The sequence below is a fragment of the Orycteropus afer genome, unplaced genomic scaffold (genome assembly GCF_000298275.1).
Source record: "Orycteropus afer afer isolate SDZICR_OR568_19922 unplaced genomic scaffold, OryAfe1.0 scaffold00016, whole genome shotgun sequence".
Lineage (NCBI taxonomy): Eukaryota > Metazoa > Chordata > Mammalia > Tubulidentata > Orycteropodidae > Orycteropus > Orycteropus afer.
This window is the reverse complement of record NW_006921603.1, coordinates 3,948,694-3,967,885: the sequence shown is the minus strand read 5'-3', so window position 1 is coordinate 3,967,885 and position 19,192 is coordinate 3,948,694. Positions and strand designations below refer to the sequence as shown.

Here is a 19,192-nt window from a genome sequence, read left to right as displayed (position 1 = left end):
ACGACCACTCCAATAATCAGAAGAGCTACAACTGTCCTTAAAAATGACATTCATTCAAATCTGATAAGCATACTAAAGATTAAAGAGATGTAATCTTTTCCATGTTAAAACATTAGAAATTTCTGTAAAAGTTGTAATGATAAATTGTTTACTTAAATCACTTAGCCAGCAATTTATAAAAACAGAGGGAAGCATCATCATTTTAGTATTTTCTTTGTAACTTCTATAGTAAAAACTGAATGCTCCCATTCAAATTATGGCATTAGTTTTAGATTTTAGAAATTCTAGCTTTAAAAATATTAACAAACATGTCAGTGACATCTAGAGGGGCATTTTAACTAATTCACCTAGCTGTTCTTCAGGTTAAGAAAGACTTTTCTTCAGTGTGTGTGAAATTGTCTTACAATCACTTCCTTATTTTAGTAAATCTATTTTAGATGTGATTCAAGGCAAAACACATCTTACTCTAAATTCTCCACTATGACAAGAGATGAATGGATATGATCTTACACATTGACAATTTAGTAACGAGACAAACCTAAATTAATAAAATTTACATAATTAATGGTGATTAATGCCAAATACAACAGGTCTTATTCTCACAATTTGGAATTAATTTTCATGCAAAATTTTAATACAGAGTTTTGATCCTTACTTATAAAGAAATTTAAAAAAATTTTTTCTCATAAGTAACCCAGACAAATAGTAGAAAAAGCATTTTATTTATATGGAAAAAGCTACAGTAAGATCTGTAAAAGGTGTCAATATAATATTGCCTATACAGAAAAAAATTCAAACGTGAATAGCAACAAATAAAAGTTACACATCTTCCTACTTAGCAGTGCAATTAATTCACATTGCAATAAAGTCAAGTATAACAAAATCAAAACAAGTGTTTCTCCATAATCAGTATACTGAGAATTACAGTGTAAAGATCATTTCAGGTTTAAGAAATCTTCGATCAATCTACAGAATACCCTACAAAGGAGACAGACAGTTAATTCATTTAAGTATCATCTGTTGGGTTTCTTCAATACTGTTCACAGGAAAAAAGTAATGAGTTGACGCACATGGTAAATAGAATATATTTCATCTATACAGTAAAAAAATACAAATTATAAAGTGAGCTAACAAAGAATGAACTCTGAAGACATTTATAAAACTGACAACATTTTAGACAACACATACAGTATTTCTCATGTAAAAACATCTAGTTTCAGCAAAAAATAATTTGGTTGCTTTTCAGCTGCATTGTAGATCTTGTAAGCCGAAGATGCAGATGTCCAAGTATCTTAAAAACCATAATAAATGTCTTTCTCAATGCATACAAAATGATAAATGCTCTCATCACAGTCTTATGGGTATTTCTGGAAGTTTTGTCTTGCTTCAGAAACACATTTAAAATGGGTGGAAATTAAAGGGTTTCATGGTACATTGAAACAGTAAACAGTGCTCAATTTACTGCTAATATTGAAAAAAACCTAGATTTTACAGTACTCTAGTATATATGAAAAATTTTTGAATTTTACATTGCATATTTCTGAGTCCATTCTCTTGCATGTCTGTTGTATCTGTAGGCATACAAAAAGGAATACAGTAAAAACATACAAATTTCATCTTTCAGGAGCATCTGTCTATATAAAACTGCATATTCTACTTTCTCATGCTCAATTGAAATAATCCTGTATATATTAATTATTGAGTCAATGAGACCTAAATAAAACAGAAAACTAGTGGATTTTTTTAAAAATGATGGGATTTTATAGATATCTCTACAACTTATATGAAAACCTACCTAAAATAGAAACAACAAAATAAAGAACTAAATTCTAATAGAAATCCACGAAAATCAACTCTGAATGGCATTATATACAAATTGGACAAAAACAAAACTACAGTATCAGCAAGATGAAGCACCTTGACAATTAGATCAGTTTTTTGGGGGGGAGGCAGCTTTGAGATAACTTATTTTCCTAGGAGACGATAAGGAACACAATATACAATGCTTTCCAATGATTAAATTCTTTCATTTTTAATTTACCATCTTGAATTATATATAGTGTTTCCCCATTAAAAAACATGCAATACTATACAAAGAACAGTTACTATCACAAGTCAAAGGATTAAACAGTAAATGGGAGACCACGAGGTTTCCTGCAAATATATTAATAGTTTAAAGGCTTATTCTACAGGAAAAGGATAATCTTAATATAAGATAAGCATTGTTAGCTGTACTTTAAATATATTGATAATACTCTTATGTTTTGATAAATTACATAGAAATACACTCCACCAGAAACTAACATAAGTAAACACTTACTTTTCTTTGTCTGATTTATAGATTTGGGCAATATCTGGTACTAAGGGGTCATCTGGATTAGGATCACAAAGTAGAGAACATATGGATAATAAAACTAGATTTAAAAGAGAACAGCAAATTAGATAATCATCTTTTCCCTTTATACACATACATGTGAAAACAATTTCAGTGAATATAAATATTGAATTTATAAAGAAAACACAAAATAAAATTCCCACACTAACTAAAATTATACACTAATTTTGGTAAGCAGCAAATATTTTTAATTTTTAAAATTATAAAATTACCATCTTTATGAATGTATACCTTTTTAAGTTAATTCTGTTTGAACTTTCTATTAATTTAAAAACTGTGAATTTCCAAAGTAGCTGCTGCTGCTGTTAGCTGCCAGATTGACTGACTCATGTGACCCACGTGTTACACAGCAGAACTGCTTCATAGCACTTTCTTGGCTGGAATCTCAACGCAAGCACATCTCCAGCCCTTTTCTTGCATCTTACCACTAGGGGGGTTCCAACCACCTACCCTTGTGTTAGCAGTCCAGCACAAACTATCTGTGCCACTTAGGGACCTAAGACAGCTATTAACCTTCAAACTCAAGAGTCCTCTACAAAAATATTCTTACATAATGTTCACATCCCCCAAATGGTACATGACCAAAAACATTTTAGAATGGCATCCTAATTTTAGACATTTCTTGGAGGTACTTTTGTATTCAATGCCAAACTGGCTATTTTTTATTCTAATTTAATGCAAGAATCTATGACCTAATCAATTCAAGATAAAGCAACCAAGTAACAGTTAATAGTCCAAAATATTTTGCACATTACATTCACGTCATGTTGTTTTACTATGGCTTAGTGCTACAGATTGTCTGCAAAGAAGGAAGATTTGTAAGATATGTTCAATGAACCTTTATTTTTCCATGTTTTATTGGTATCACATGTATATGTCAATAAGCGATCTTTATGCAACTTGTATAATTTAAAATGTAAATGAAAAAATTTAAAAATAGTTGTTTCTTGTTTCATTAGGTCAAAATACTAATAAAAATAAGTATACTTTAAAAAAAACCTGATCTTTGGAACAATTTCCCATCTCCACCCTTCTCTGCTATGTTCCTATACCTTTTCCTACCCTTTCAAGTTCAAAACTGGATATACAAAGCACAGTTGACTCTGCAATGACAAGGGAAGGGTGTGCTAAGGCCTAATGAAAAAACAAATTTTATTCATCTTATCTTTCCTTCTGTCTACTGAAACTTCATGTCTTGTAATATCAAAGCAACAGGGTAGGTTTTCTGGGATGACAGAAAGCAGAGTAAGACATTTGAAATATTGAAAAGTGAAATATGTGCAAACGAATGAAGTATGAGCCAGCATTATAAAATAAACAAGAGTGAAATCCCTTGTCTTCCACTCCTGTCTCCATTAGCCATTTGCCCTGATTTCACCATTATACACAGACCAAGTGTTTTAAAAGATAAAGAAAACAGTACTAAGATGCCCTGATTTCACCATTATACATAGATTGAGTATTTTAAAATAAGGGAAAAGATAATAAAAGTTAACATTTGGTTATGTGCTTACTATATGCCAAGCACACAGTAACCCTAAACAAAAACCAAACGAAACCCTCTGACTCATAGCGACCCTGTAGACAGAACAGAACTGCCTCATTGAGTTTCTGAGGCTGTAAATATTTACAGAAGCAGACTGCCACATCTTCCTCCCTAGAAGTGGCCACTGGGTTTGAACCCATCGACTTTTTGGTTATCAGTTGAGCACTTTAACCACTGTGCCATGAGGGCTCCTTCACAGTGATGGAGATACCGTAGGTGGTAGTACATTAAAATCTCCATTTTACATATGAGGAGATTGCTATTAAAATTCTAAAAGGACAAAGTTTCCAGAAGTCAGCAATACTAATTATTCTCTATAAAAAGCTACCAATATCAGAAGACAAGATAAGTGCTATTCAGTAACTGGCAGAATGCCATTTTTTTTTATGTGTAAGTACTAAGCTGATCATGCCAAATGGCTTGCATTTCATGACACAATTCCAGTAAAGAGTATATTCATTTGAATAACACTTTGACACAGACTCACTCTTATAGCTAGTGCACAAGAGTCATACTATATGAAGATTTAAAACACAAACAAACAAAAAAAGTGACAATCCATGAGCTATGAACAAAACCCAACCAGGAATTCACATGAACATTTCTGATAAATGTTGCAGGTCAGAAAGACTACCATTCATAAATGACTGACCCACAGGCCTATTACTAATCTAATATTTAAAATAATTATGGCAGTAGACCCTGCTCCTATAGATCTTACCACTTTTAAAAGCATGTTATATCTCAAAGAAGAATAAAGAAAACCAAAGACGCATGGAAACAATTAGTCCAAGGGACTGGTACACCATGCAATCCTCAGTCTATATGGTATGAGACCAGAAGAACTAGATGGTGCCCGGCTATCACTCGGAGGGGGTTCTTTGTAGGAGATCCTGGATAGAGTAGGAGAACAATATGGAACAAACCTCAGAATCATTTAAAAAAAAAAAAAAACAGGTCTGCTGGTCTGACAGAGCCTGGTGGAACCCCTGAGACTAGCTGCCCTTCAGGTCTGGAATTGAATCGATTTCTGTGGCTTCCAGCCAAACAAAAGACAGGCATATGAGCTGAACATTTACATTAGGCAGATAGACTCCCTGGAGAGATCAATCATGGGAGAACAGAAGGGCAGTGTATGCACAGGGAGACAGCTCAGGGGGCAGGAATGCATGGGAAGGAAGGACACAGGAAGAGATGGCTATGGGGAGGAAGAAGGAGGAGAGCTGTTGCATTGTGGGAGATTGCAATCAATGCCATGAGACAAAGTGTTTGTGAACTGCTGTATAGAAGATGAATTTGCTCCGTAAACTTTCACCCAAATCACAATAAAAATTAAAAAAGAAAAAAGCATGCTAGATATTCAGGCAGTATTTCATTACAAAGGAAAAAAGAAATGATTGTGGATTCATCCCATTAATCCTTCAAGGAAAACAATTTTCTTGAATTGTATAGAAAGGGATAGCTACCAAGTTACTTCAGGGGCAGAATTTTCTAACCCAATAACGCAAACAGTATTTTCCAAATGTCAGGCTCTCTTCTGTTAGAGAGAAACAAGACACAAAGAATTCTGGCACAGCAAATACTTTTAGCTAATGAAACAGAAATGCCTTCAGATGGCCTGTCAACTGAGGAAAGAACAGATGCTCTACATCAATGAGAGGTGAAAATCAGCACGAACCATGCCAGTCATGATGGTGATGGTACAGAGTATTCGAAGTCCAGCCTAACATGCTACCTGTGCTGGCATTATACTAGCGTGGGAAATAGGTCTTTCATTTAAGATAATTGACTTTATTGGCCAAGTCTCATTCTTCTTCTTGGTGAAACAAACTAAATATAAAGCCTTACTCATTATGTTAACAGCTTCATTTAGTGAATGGAAAATTGGTTCTAAAATTTTATTTTGCCTTTTGTCTCTTATTCTTTCTCTCCTTTTTAAAAGATAAAGCCCAAACTAAAGGGGTAAAATGTCAATGGTCTTATTCACAAATTTCTAGCACTAACATTTTAAATTTCTTCTAATATTAAGATTTAGTTTTTCCCATCAATTCCCCAATGCTAACTGCTAAGAGACAAAGAGTAATATAGGAGCTACAAAAGCAAAACAAGAGAAAACACAGATTTAAAAAAAAAAAAAAATTCCTGCTGCATTTTTTTTCTATCTAACTGTTATAAACTCTTATAAATTGATAAATAAAATTACCTTTTGATACAGTCAGAGCTGGTGACCATTGTGACCTCAGGATATCAAGACAAATACTTCCATTACTGTTTATGTTTGGATGGTAAATTTTTGTTGTGAAAGCAATCTGTACATAAAACAAACAAACAAAAAAGTGACAATCCATGAAATATGGAGAAAATCAAACCAATCTCCTTTGGGGAAAAATGTCTTCAGCTTCCTATGATCTTAGAAGAGAAATGTATTTTGACCCAAATTGAATGAGCTTCTCCTTTGTGTTTCATATATTAGCTATTAGGAATGTGAGAGCAAATAAGTCAGTTTCCTTTAGCTCCTCTCCAAGAAATTGAGAAGTACTTTAGAGAGTGTAATGAGTAGTCTCTATAGCTGGTGTGACTGGTACAGTAGCATCTGAAGTAATTAACCATGGCTTTCATGTCTCAAAGTAATCCTTTTCTTAAATTAATTATTAGTGATACCTGGAAGTGACACTTGGATCTAAAAACAGGGTGCTAACTGTTTTTCAGGGGAAAGTTGAGGGGCCTCAGTTTGTTACCGAGCCTAAGAAATCTACAAACATGTCTAATCTTCCAAAAGAGCTGTAGCATATCATTTCAGATAAATAATGCTGATTAAGTATTTAAAAATCAAAAATAATTATTTCCTGACTAACAGAATCTGTTTAAACAAATTTCCCTTCTTGATATCCCCATTATTTGTCTGCTTCCTCTTTACATCTAATCTAAATTAAATTTAGTAAGAATATTTTTATCTCCTCCAACACATCAAATAAAAGGACTATGTCATATTTGCTTTTATATTCCTTAATGTAATAGAACATGGTAGGTGCTCAATAAATGTTTGTTAAACACTAAAAAAAAAATGATCAACTTCGGAAAGACCATCCTTTGAGTGGAAAAGTCAGATTCTTGACCATAAAAACTTCCCAAACTACACATTATCTAATAAGGAGGGAAAGAAAGGAAAGGAACAAAATGTGTAACATAATGGACACTGTCCTTTGTTTTCTAGACATAATACGCTACTTGAGTAAGAAAATCTATTTTATTGTTACTTTGCTTACACTATTGTTAGCTGCCATCAAGTAGGCCCCTAACTCATGATGACCTCATGCATAAGACCGGACCACTGTGCCTCAGACTTTTCAGTGGCTGGTTTTTCAAAGTTGATTGCCAGGACCTTGTTCCTGTTGTTGTTGTTGTTATTTGCCATCGAGTTGGCCCTGACTCATAGCGACCCCTCATTGGGTTTCCGAGCAAGGATCACTACGGAAGTAGGAATGCCCAACCTTCCTTCCGAGGAGTGGCTGGTGGGTTTGAACTGCCAGCCTTCTGGTTAGTAGTCAAGTGCCTTAGGCACTATGCTACCAGAGCTCCTGGACTTTGTTCCTAGTCTGTCTTAGTCTGAGAGATCTGCTGAGACGGACTGGTGGTGGCTGTGCTCAGGTGCAAGAGCCAGGAATGGAACCTGGCTGGGTCTTCTGCACAGAACACAAGATTTTTACCACTGAGCCATGACTGTTCCAGAAAGCCTGTTTTAGATTCACCTCCCAATCTTTAAAATCATGAAAACATCTCTAGATAGAGAGTAAAAATCCCTGATCTGGCAGTAACATCAGAAATAAAAATAAAAATACCTTTGGTGGTTTAAAAGGATAGTCTGTTGGAAAGTGTACGGTGAGAAAGAAGACTCCACCTTGGTATGCGCTATCAGGCTGAAATTACAAAACATTCACATCAGTGTTGGGTTTACTCTATCTATTTAGTAGCTTAAAATGACTTTTCCCAAAGAATTATCCATTTGATAAAAATGCCTTCTTTTTGCCATAAGTTCAAATCAGTTACCTTGAAAACAGATTTCCTTCTCTCTGCAGGTGTGAAGGAGGATTTTCCAAATAATTACGTCGACATCATAAGAGTTTAAAACAAAACAAAAATAAGACACACACAGTGGTGTGATTTGCCAAAACAAATCTGTTTATGAGTATAAATTTTTTATGATCAGAACATACACAAGACTGCTGTGAGTAAAAGTAATTTTCTGCAATAGTAATCTGTATAAAAAAAAGGGTTAGGGCTAGTATTTATCTCCTTATTTATAAACCTAAATTTTAATGGTCATTTAAGAGGCAAAGATAGAAATGAACTAGACACCAAGTTATGAAAAGAAAAGGCAAAGTGATACTTATGTAATTTAGACCTGAAATCTTCATTTAGTAACAGTTTATAAAGTAACAAAGAAAACATTCTACAATTAATTTATGACTCAACATCTCTTCTCATTCCAAATTCTATTATCTTGGTGCATCATTCAAAATACTAATAGTACTTTATATCCATATTCAATGAAAAGCAAAAAAGGCCAAAACAAAGCTAACTAAAATTTAATCTTCATAGAAGTATCAAATTTGGCATCAATTTTGCAAAGGAATTTAAATTTGGCCATACATTTTTATGGCAATTAGAAAACATAATATCACAAGAAGAAAAAAATTAAAAAGAAAAGCAAAAGGGTACCAGAACATCTGTAGAATTTTATTTTAAATTCTTCATATTAAATCAAATATATTGTGTTATATTAACAGGTAGGTAATAACAGCAAGACTATTATTATTTCCTCAAGTTTCTGCATACTCTTCCTATATATTATTGTTTAAACCTAGTTCATCAAAAATTCTAAGGAATGTAAACAATGGGAACAAATTGAAATGACAATGTTGATCGAGTACCTTTGATATCAAATGATACCATACAGTACAATAAAGCAGCATGTTTACATCATTAACAGGAAGAGTGTGAGCAACGTAATTGTAATCATTTGCTACATGTGATATATCTAAGAAATATTTCTGAAAGGCCAGAATTCAAATGATACGGATGGGCCTTAAAATGATAATATTTGGAAGGTTCTTGGTAAGCAATGAAAAACAAACATAAATAACCAGATTCTTATTAAGTTGTTATTTAAATAAACCAAATAGTGTAATTTAGTAATTTGAGACACGTGCCTATGAGTCCTACTCTGAGAACTCATTATTATTTCATTCTTTTTTTTTTTTTTTTTAAGATTAACACACAGCAATATGATTAAAAACTTTATGGCCTACTAGACAAAGCTCTTTCAGGGGAGAGAGGAGACAGTGATGTTCATGGGCATGTTATTAATGGACTCTGCTATGTGTTGAATTATGCCCCCCCTCAAAATAAGCATTGCAATCCTAAACCCCGTATCTATACGTATGATCCTGTTTGGAAATAGGGGTTTTCTTTTGTTGTGTTAATGAGTTCATACCATAATAGGGTAGGTCCTAAACCTAATCACTTCTGGGTTATAAAAACAGCAGAACCAACACGGAGACAGACACAGGGAAGGCAGAGAATGGAGACAGATGCATCTACAAGCCCAGGAATGCCAAGGATTGCTAGCAGCTCCTAGAAGGTGAAATAGGCAAGACTGCCTCCTAGAGCTACATCTTGATTTCACAGATCTAACCTCCTTAACTGTGAGAATATAAATTTCTGTTCTTTGAAGCCACCTCCTTTGTGGTATTTTGTTATGACAGCTTTAGGAAACTAAGACATACTCTAATCCAGAACGTAGATTTGAGCTGTCAATGCCCATTCTTAAGTGATCATATTATTTTTACTGGCAAAGGAAAGCCTGTTTCCAAGTTATAACTGCCTCTCAGGTATACAAAGAAACAACCTTAACAAAGAATGACAAGTATTAAGAAGAGTGAGTCACAAAACAGCAGGTATTTTGAGTTCAGGACATGTAACAGAATTAAAAGCAACAAACTCATGAGTTGGCAAAGATAGACCCAGTGCAATATTTTATTAGTTCTCTCTCTCAAACAGGAACAATAGCTTAACAATGCAAACTTGTGCATTGTACAGAGCATTAATTGTATTTGTGCATTAATTACACTTATTTATACCCGCTAAATCTATCGATATGAGAATGATTGTGCTTAGATCTGAACAACTGACTTTGTGTGTACATATTAAAAACAAAAAAGATTAAGCAAACATACAGTTTGGTTGCAAAATTACTATGTACAATGATCAAGGAGTTGGCAAAGGAAAACATCATTGTAATCATAGCAAATATTTGCCACTGATGTTCTAGAAAGTCATCACAAATCCTTGATCATATTTTGCTTTCTGAGGATTCACAGTACAAGAAATTCAACCTCTGCCACAAACATCTGACTGAATGTGAAATGGCAAGAATGACGGCTGAGGGGATTAATTTCATATATATGAATCATACTTACAGGCCCCATAATAGTTGCTTGCCAGTGGAACACTGAAACAAACAAAGGAGTTTTGGAGTCATTAACAAATGTTCAAACCTATATAATTAATGGTAGCAAAATCCCAGCAATAGGGCAAAGCTTACAGTCATCTCCCACAGGTCCAGCTGAACAGTGAGCAGGTGGATCACGTTGCAAATCACTTAATTCCTGAAGCAAAGCAAAATACTGAAGGTTAATTCTTTTTCCAGTGAAACAACCACAATAATTCAATAAGATACAAATTATTTACTTTAACATTTTAGACAATTCTGTTCAAAATATGAAAACATAAAATTTACTGTGTTACTGACTAGTCAAAGAGAATGGAATAAAGTGTTAAATTCCTTATTAATGGACAGCTCCAACAACTGAAAACATTAAATGGATTAACATATTGTTTTTCTTTAACATCCCTAAAACAAAGATATTTAATGAGTATCTACTGTATGCAAGGTAATTTACGTAAGTGTATAAATAAAATTTAATAAACAGGTCCTATGCTCGGAAGGAAGGTAGGGCAATCCTACTTCCGTAGTGATACTGCCTCGGAAACCCAAGGAGGGGTCGCTATGAGTCGGGGCCGACTCGACGGCACATAACAACAACAACAACAACAACAACATCCGACTCAATAGGAGCTCTGGTAGCATAGTGCCTAAGGCACTTGACTGCTAACCAGAAGGCTGGTGGTTCAAACCCACCAGCCACTCCTCGGAAAGAAGGTTGGGCAATCCTACTTCCGTAGTGATATTGCCTCGGAAACCCAAGGAGGGGTCGCTATGAGTCGGGGCGACTCAACGGTAAATAACAACAACAACAACAACAATCTGACTCAATGGCACTGAGTTTGGTTTGGTTTTGATATTTCCGATAGATTTATAATCTAAAGAGGGAGAGTGAAAAGCTCACAGAGAGATGATATCTAAGCAACAACCTGAAGGTTAGGTAGAAAGCAAGAAGGAGAACAGCAAAGCCATGTTTTGAAATCTAGAAAATTGATTCAATGCTCTTCCCTGCCTTCAAGGAATCTTGGAAAGGACACATAGTTTAGAGTTGGCCAGTTCTGAGTTGGAAATTCCAATTCTACCATAGCACTATGACCTTGGGAAAATTAACTTTCTCAGCCTCAGTTTGGAAGGAACTGATTACCTCCAAATATGAAAGGTACAAATTCAGGATAAGGGGCAATACTTGAGGAACCAAATTTAGATTAGAATATCAAAGAGTATCTCTGAGGAAGTGATATTTAAGATCAAAGTTTAAAAATGAGTGGGAGTTAGTTTTAGGGAAACGAGTGACAGGAGAACTATGAGGTAGACCAGTATAAGGTAAGTTTAGAAAGGCAGGCACAGGCCAAGCAGACAACAGAGAATAATACACACCATGGTAAGGATGTGGGGCTTTAAACTAAGTGCACTGAGAGGGGTTTTAAGAAGTGGTAGTGAACTAATTTAAAAGATCACCCTGACTGGTGTATGTATTATAACTAATATACTAATTATAGAGGAGAAAGAAGAGAAGCTACAAGATTAGTTAGTACAGGCAAGAGAAATGGGAGCTTTGACTAGACAAGTGACAAAAAAGAAAGTATATGGGTTTGAAGTATTTTGAAGGTTCTACCGCAGTATTTGGTGATGAACTACATATGCAGAATGAAGGACAGAGACCACAAGTATCCATGATGAAGATTAGTGGCATCTAAACTTTACTTGTATTTTAATCTTCCTTACAGTTCTCAGAGGTGTTATTATGTTCTCATTTTACAGATTAAGAATGAAGGTGACAACCTTGCTTCACTGTATGTTCATAAAACTAGTTAAGTTTGGAAGTAGGATTCAAACCCAAGCAGTCCAATGACTGGCTTTTTAGCTTCGGCAAAAGTACAAATGTAGATGCCATATTGAGGATTGAGAACAAAGGATTTAGAGAATAGACATATTGAATTTGTAATCCCTTTGATATCATGGAAAAATTGAGTTCAACATGTATGTCTGGAGTTGAAAAAAGGTCTAGGCTAAAAATCTGAAAGTTGCTGTACATAGTGGGTATTTAAAATGACAGGAATGATATAAACATTTTCATGGGAATACATGTAAACAAATACTACATTTCATTGAAGCTGAGACATCATCAACTATAACTGCCATCTTTATTTTATGTATAACTAATTTTTTTAACTAACATTTAATTTTAAGGTATCATTCGTGATAAGGCATCTCCAGATTTTTAGAAATGTTAGTATGTGAAAAGATGTGCACCCTAAATTCACTGCAATATGGTAACTTTAGCAATGGGATAAGTCCTCTAATAGACAAATAAGGCAGGTGGTTAGGGAAAGACTTTCCTAAGGAAGTGATATATTAGCTAAGTAATCAAGCCAAATGCAAACTCAGGTCTCCTTCCCCCAGGCCCAAGGTTCTTCTGTATACATCGGTGTTTTGATTTTTGTTGCTAGGGTTTTTTAAATTTTTTTTTTTGGTGTGCTATCTTTGTTTTTAATAGATGGTGCTGTGCTTCTCTTTCTAATGAGACTTTACTGACAGACCTACCTGCATCTTTCTGTAGTCCGTGTATAGTTTAGAGATAAAGAGGAGGATTTTAGTCTTTGGCTTTGTTAGAGTAGTTAGAAATAAAGCTTTGAAGTTTAAGTCTGGGTACCACCACTCAATTGCCACATGATTTTGGGCAAGTCTTTTCTTTTTTTCTTCCCCAAACCTCAATTTTGTTCAGGCAAAATAGCTTTACTACCTTCACTCACAGTTTCCATTATGATCTAGTGAAATGATATATGAAAAGTGTCCAGTACAATCTCTGGCACATAGTAAGCATTCCAAAAATAAATATCGAATTGATAACAATCACCCAGTTATCTAATAGAAGAATAGTAGAATTCAATTCTCTAAATAGCTCAAAAGATTGGGGAGGAGCAGCTACCAAGTCATGGCCTCATTTCAGAATGACTGCGCCTTATTTTAAGGAGCTCCAGTGGCAGCTCCAGTGGCGTAGTGCCTAAGGCACTTGACTGCTAACCAGAAAGTTGGAGGTTCGAACCCACCAACCACTCCTCGGAAGGAAGATTGGGCAATCTACTTCCGTAAAGATACCATCTCAGAAACCAAAGGAGGGGTCACTATGAGTCAGAGAAACTCCACGGCACATAACAACAACAATAGTGTCGTGGTTAAGACATTGGGCTGCTAACCAAAAGGTCAGTGGTTCAAACCCACCAGCTGCTCCACAGAAGAAAGATGAGGTAGTCTGCTTCCGTAAAGATTTACAGCCCTGGAAACCCATTGGGGGTGTCTATAAGTCAGAATCGACTCGATGGCAGAGTTTGGTTTTTGGTTTGGTGACTTATTTCAGTTTTTTTTAATTTAGGCTTCTAAGAGATTGCTTCTGAAAATAAGCATCATGTCGAATTTTCTAAACATTAGTGTAAATGGGATTTCATTGCCCTTATTTTAACAAGAAAACTCTCAATACCACCAAGTTGATTCCAACTCATAGTAACCCTACAGGACAGAGTCAAACTGCCCCACAGGGTCTCTAAGTCTAGATCTTTATGGAAGCAGACTGCCTCATCTTTCTCCCACGGAACAACTGGTGGATTCGAACTGCCGACCTTTTGTTAGCAGCCAAATGCTTTAACCACTATGTCACCAGAGCTCCTCTAGCTAGAAAACTACTTGATCAGAAAATGACAGTCTCTAATTATGGTTTAAAAAAAAAAAAAAAACGTAATGATCTGCATGATGTATATATTCTGCATAAAGACAATAAGAAGGTGAATAAATTATACATATACACAAATACTGGAACCCTGGTGGCACAGTGGTTAAAGTGCTCGGCTCCCAACGGAAAAAAATCAGTGGTTCAAACCCACCAGCCACTGGGCGGGAGAAAGATGTGGCAGTCTGCTTCAATAAAGAGAACACCCTCTTAGGCAGTTCTATTCTGTCACAAAGGATCACTATGAGTTGGAAACAATTCGACAGCAACTGGTTTGTTGGTTTGTTTGATATACATAAATATATAAAAATTAATTTGTTAACAAGAAAGAATTTGTATTTTACTTGTGAGAGCCCTGAAACATGTTCAAATTTCAAATGGCAGGCTAAACTTCAAATTCCTTTAAAAAACATAAAAACAAAGGTTATCTTCTTCTTATCTTATGCCCTGATTCTACCTCCTCTGCTAGGAAGAGTAGGGCAAAGGAAGATGAAATCCAACAAATGAATTCCCACAAAGGCCAGGTTCTTAGGGTGTCTACTTAAAACCCACTCATTACAGGAAAAGAGGCGTCTGACAGTACATCAAGCATCAGTCATTCATTACTACAAACAATTTCTAATATTTGGTGAGGACACTTAGATATCCTAGAGTTTTTAGAAAGATCTAGATTTCTAACATTTTACCTCTTTGTCAAAGCAAGCATCTGAAAATATGCTGTTACATTGTTTGAAAATAATGTAACTGAAGCTACGGTGCATATGTGCAGACAGAATGACTAACAGAAGGCACAACAGACAGATATATAGTTATTAAATTTGAAAAGAAAAAGTAAAATGACAAATTATAGAAAAGTTTGGGATGTGCTAATGAGGTAAAGATATAACCCAAACAAAAACTACAACCAACCAAACAAAAATCCTCTCTTTTTGTTTCTTAGTCTACTCAGTAGTCTGTGCACTTTTAGGTTAAGACACTCTGATGAGTGCCTACGGTATCTGACTGCTATCCAGAAGGTTGGTGATCCAAACCCACCAGCCACTCCATGGAAAGAAGATGGGGAAATCTACTTCCATAAAGATTCACCACCCTGGAAACCCAATGGGGGTCGCTATGAGTCGGAATCAATTCGATGGTAGTCAGTTTGGCTTTTTTTAAATATTCATTAAATTGCCCCTTTTATTTAGCTTATATTCCAAGTTTTTCTGAAATTTCCTAGTTATCTACTTTATGCTTTAATTCTACTATAACTGGCATTCTATTTATCTACTTCTAGCATCATGGCCACATATGGAATATTAAAAATAATTTAGTGATTCTCATGTTATTCCAGAAGAATATGCTAAGACTCCTCATCTCCCATCCATTAAGAATCAACACAACACTCAAGATTACAGGATTTTCATAACAGCCACATCTTAATTCCACCTTCCTCACTCCTAATGGAGACTTCTCTAATTTATAACCTCATACTCCTGCTTCCTTCCCACCACTACCCTGAAATTTGGGAGGCACTCCAGAGGTTCTCCCAGTAACTGTTTCACACCCATAGGGCCTTTTGCCCAGACTGTTCATGGCCATGCTTGTATACCATGCTGAGTTAAAAGTAAAAGGTCTCAAAGACAAAGCATTTAAAACACTCTTTTATTATTATTAAGTAGTGCGTGTGTATGTGTTATAAAAGCAACACAAACAAAACAGTACTTTGTAGGAAAAGATATATATAGAACAACATATAAGTAATCAAACACCCATGAAACCATGAAACCATTACCCAGACTAAACCACTGTTGAACTATTAGAATACTTCCATCCACGGCTTTAGTGGGAAATAGGCATGTCACTCACTGCTGGAGGGAGGTTGATAAAACCTTTTACAGGGCAATGTGGCAATTAACTGTAAAAGTGCAAAATGTATCGTCTCTGATCAAGCAATTTCACTTCACAGAAATAATTGTCCTGGTAACTAAAGATGATATATAGTCAGTGTAGCATATAAGATGATATAGTCAGTATAGTATAACATATAGGCAGTGTTTAACTATGAAAAACTGAGAATAACCTGAAGGCCCATCAATAAGGGAACGGTTTCATGAAGTGATATATCCATATTGTAAAACACTGTGTAGCCATTAATAATAATAAGATAAATCTGCAAAGTCATCCCTTGGTACCCACAGGGGACTGGTTCCAAAATCTGCGCATGCTCAAGTCCCTGATATAAATGGTATAGTACTTGCATATAACCTATGCACATTCTCCCATATACTTTAAATCACCTCTAGATTACTTACAATACTTCATCTAATGTAAATGCTATGTAAATAGCACTTGACACTTTCTCTTAGCCTCTGAGTGATTGCTTTGACCACTCAGTTGCTTCCACCCTCCCCAATATTTTCCATCAGCGGTTGGTGGAATCTGCAGATATGGAGCCAACTGCATACACTGATGCGGAAGGATGTTGAGTAAACATAATATAGTTTGAGTGAAAAATGCAATCTCAGCATTGTTTCAACTCTTTCTCTTGTCCTTCATATATAGTCAGATGTAGAACACCATATATTTTACCTTAATATAACATTGCTTACCACAGTAACCCCTATATCAATTAGAGTTCAATTATAATTGCTTACTAATACATATTACTTCTATAAGAATCTTCTAAAAACACAGCTCTGTTTAACTTCGTTCCTCTGCTTAGAAAATTTCACTGGCCCCTCATTGCTTATTAAAACCAAACTTAATCAATGAAGGTCTTTCCATTATTGTTGTTGTTATGTGCCGTCGAGTCGGCCCCGACTCGTAGCGACCCCTCCTTGGGTTTCCGAGGCAGTATCACTACGGAAGTAGGATTGCCCAAACCAAACTTAATCAATGAAGGTCTTTCCATTAGCTAGTCCAAACGCTACACTTTTTTTTTTTTTTTTTAATTTTCATTGTGATTTGGGTGAAAGTTTACAGAGCAAATTAACTTTCTAGACAGCAGCTCACATACACTTTGTCTCATGACATTGACTGAAATTTCCCACAATGCAACAGCTCCCCTCCTAATTCCTCACCATACTTACCTCCTCTTCCCTGTGTTCTTCCCTCCCATGTACTCCTGCCCCCACCCCAAACTGTCTCCCTGTGCATACACGGCCCTTCTATTCTCCCATGATTGACCTCTCCAAGGAGTGTATCTACCTAATGTAAATGTTCAGCTTATATGCCTGTCTTTCGTTTGGCTGGAAGCCATGGGAGTGGGTTCAATTCCAGACCTTAAGGGCAGCTAGGGGCCATAGTCTCAGGGGTTCCATCAGGCTCTATCAGACCAGCTTTCCCTTTTCTTTTTTAATGATTTTGAGTTTTGTTCCACATTGTTCTCCTACTCTATCCAGGATGTCCTACATAGATCCCCCTCCAAGTGGTTGACAGTGGTAGCCGGGCACCATCTAGTTCTTCTAGTCTAAACTCTGCACTTTCAATTGGGTTCCTCGTTACAAACTCACCCTGTGGTTCTCCAAAGAACCCCTAGGGTTTGCCAAAACACAAGCAGGAAGGCTGTGAGATCAAAATTAATATCATAATAACACTGAGATTTTATTTGCCATTCTTATTTTGAATGTCTCATGAATATACAGCAGAATTTTCCAAAGGCCTAATGACATGTGATATTGTAACAGATTGAAGGCATAAGCAGATGTGAGAATCCAGTTGTCATCTATAAACCTGACAATAAAAAGATTGAAAAATGTAAAACCATGCCACTCTTCTTTTGTGTGTTGGCAAATATAGGCTTTTCTCAAAAAATACATTATTTCTGTTAACGTGTAATGGGTTTATCACAGTCGATTCTGACTCAAAGCAACTCCCAATGGGTTTGTGAGGGGGTAAATCTTTACATAAGTTGATTGCCCCATCTTCCTTCTGTGGAGGTGCTGGTGGGTTTGAACCACCAAACTTCTGGTTAGCAGTCAAATGCCTTAGGCACTACACCACCAGAACGCCTTTGAATTTCTACCATGGTTGCTATTAATAGATGTAATTCACACTAACAATAGCTTTTTGGAGTCTTTGGTAATAAATAAATTATAAAGTTGTACTGAGGACAAAGAGTTTGAAAACCACTGCTGCTCTAGCCTGACTGCTTGGATGTCCCCTGTATAGAACTAAGCTCTCTGACCTTCATAATTTTCCCCATGCCCAAATTTTACTATCCCTTCCTTTTTAAGAAAAGACCCTCTTCTCCAGGGCTCCTTTCAAAAACATGAGTTTCAGAGCTAGACCTAGGTCAAAACTGGCCTTGCTATTGACTCTTAATACCTGGACATTTGGGGCAATTAACTTCTCTCAGACCAGAAGCACCCCATTTAAATGGCCATGACTGCCTACCTCGCAGAAGTGTACTGAGAATTTAAAAATAAATGAATAAATAAACAAAGTGACTAGCATGTTGTTGTCAGCTGCCTTGAAGTTGGTCCCTGACTCATAGTGGCCCCATGCAAAATGGAACAAACAGTGACTGTTCCTGTGCCATCCCCATGATGGGTTACTGACTGGACCACTGTGCTTCACAGGGTTTTCACTGGCTAATATTTTGAAACAGATCACCAGGCTTTTCTTTCCAGTCTTAGCCTAGAAGCTCCACTGAAACCTGTTCAGCATCATGGCAACATACAAGCCTCCAGTGACAAACAGGTGGTAGCTGCACGTGTTAATAAATGCTAATTTGTTCCCTCTTCCTGTTCTAAGGAGCTCTGGTGGCACAGTGGGTAAGGCATTTGGCTGCTAACCAGAAGGTCAGCAGTTCAAACCCAATAGCTGCTCCTCAGGAGGAAGATGAGGTGATCTACTTCCATGAAGACTCAGAGCCTGGGAAATACAGCAGGGGTTGCTATGTGTCAGAATTGACTCAGTGGCAATGGGTTTGGTTTGGGATTTTCCTGATCTACCAGAATATGCTTTTTGATAGTAGGGCTTTTATGCATTTCATTCACGTATTGCTTTTCACAGAAGGCATTTGGTATTATTTGAGAC

The 19,192-nt window shown here is 36.0% G+C and overlaps 1 protein-coding gene across 1 annotated transcript in view; it reads right to left on the bottom strand.

The window, feature by feature from the left end:
- Positions 1–1,525: 1,525 nt before the first annotated feature.
- UBE2D1 (ubiquitin conjugating enzyme E2 D1) overlaps positions 1,526–19,192 on the bottom strand; it is a 48,619-nt gene continuing 30,952 nt past the window's right edge. The window contains exons 2-7 of the mRNA XM_042783327.1: positions 10,546–10,609; positions 10,421–10,452; positions 7,781–7,858; positions 6,145–6,250; positions 2,321–2,414; positions 1,526–1,571 (exon numbers count right to left, since the gene is read on the bottom strand). Coding sequence (XP_042639261.1) covers positions 1,526–1,571; positions 2,321–2,414; positions 6,145–6,250; positions 7,781–7,858; positions 10,421–10,452; positions 10,546–10,609 — 420 coding nt within the window. The remainder of the gene's footprint in view (positions 1,572–2,320; positions 2,415–6,144; positions 6,251–7,780; positions 7,859–10,420; positions 10,453–10,545; positions 10,610–19,192) is intronic.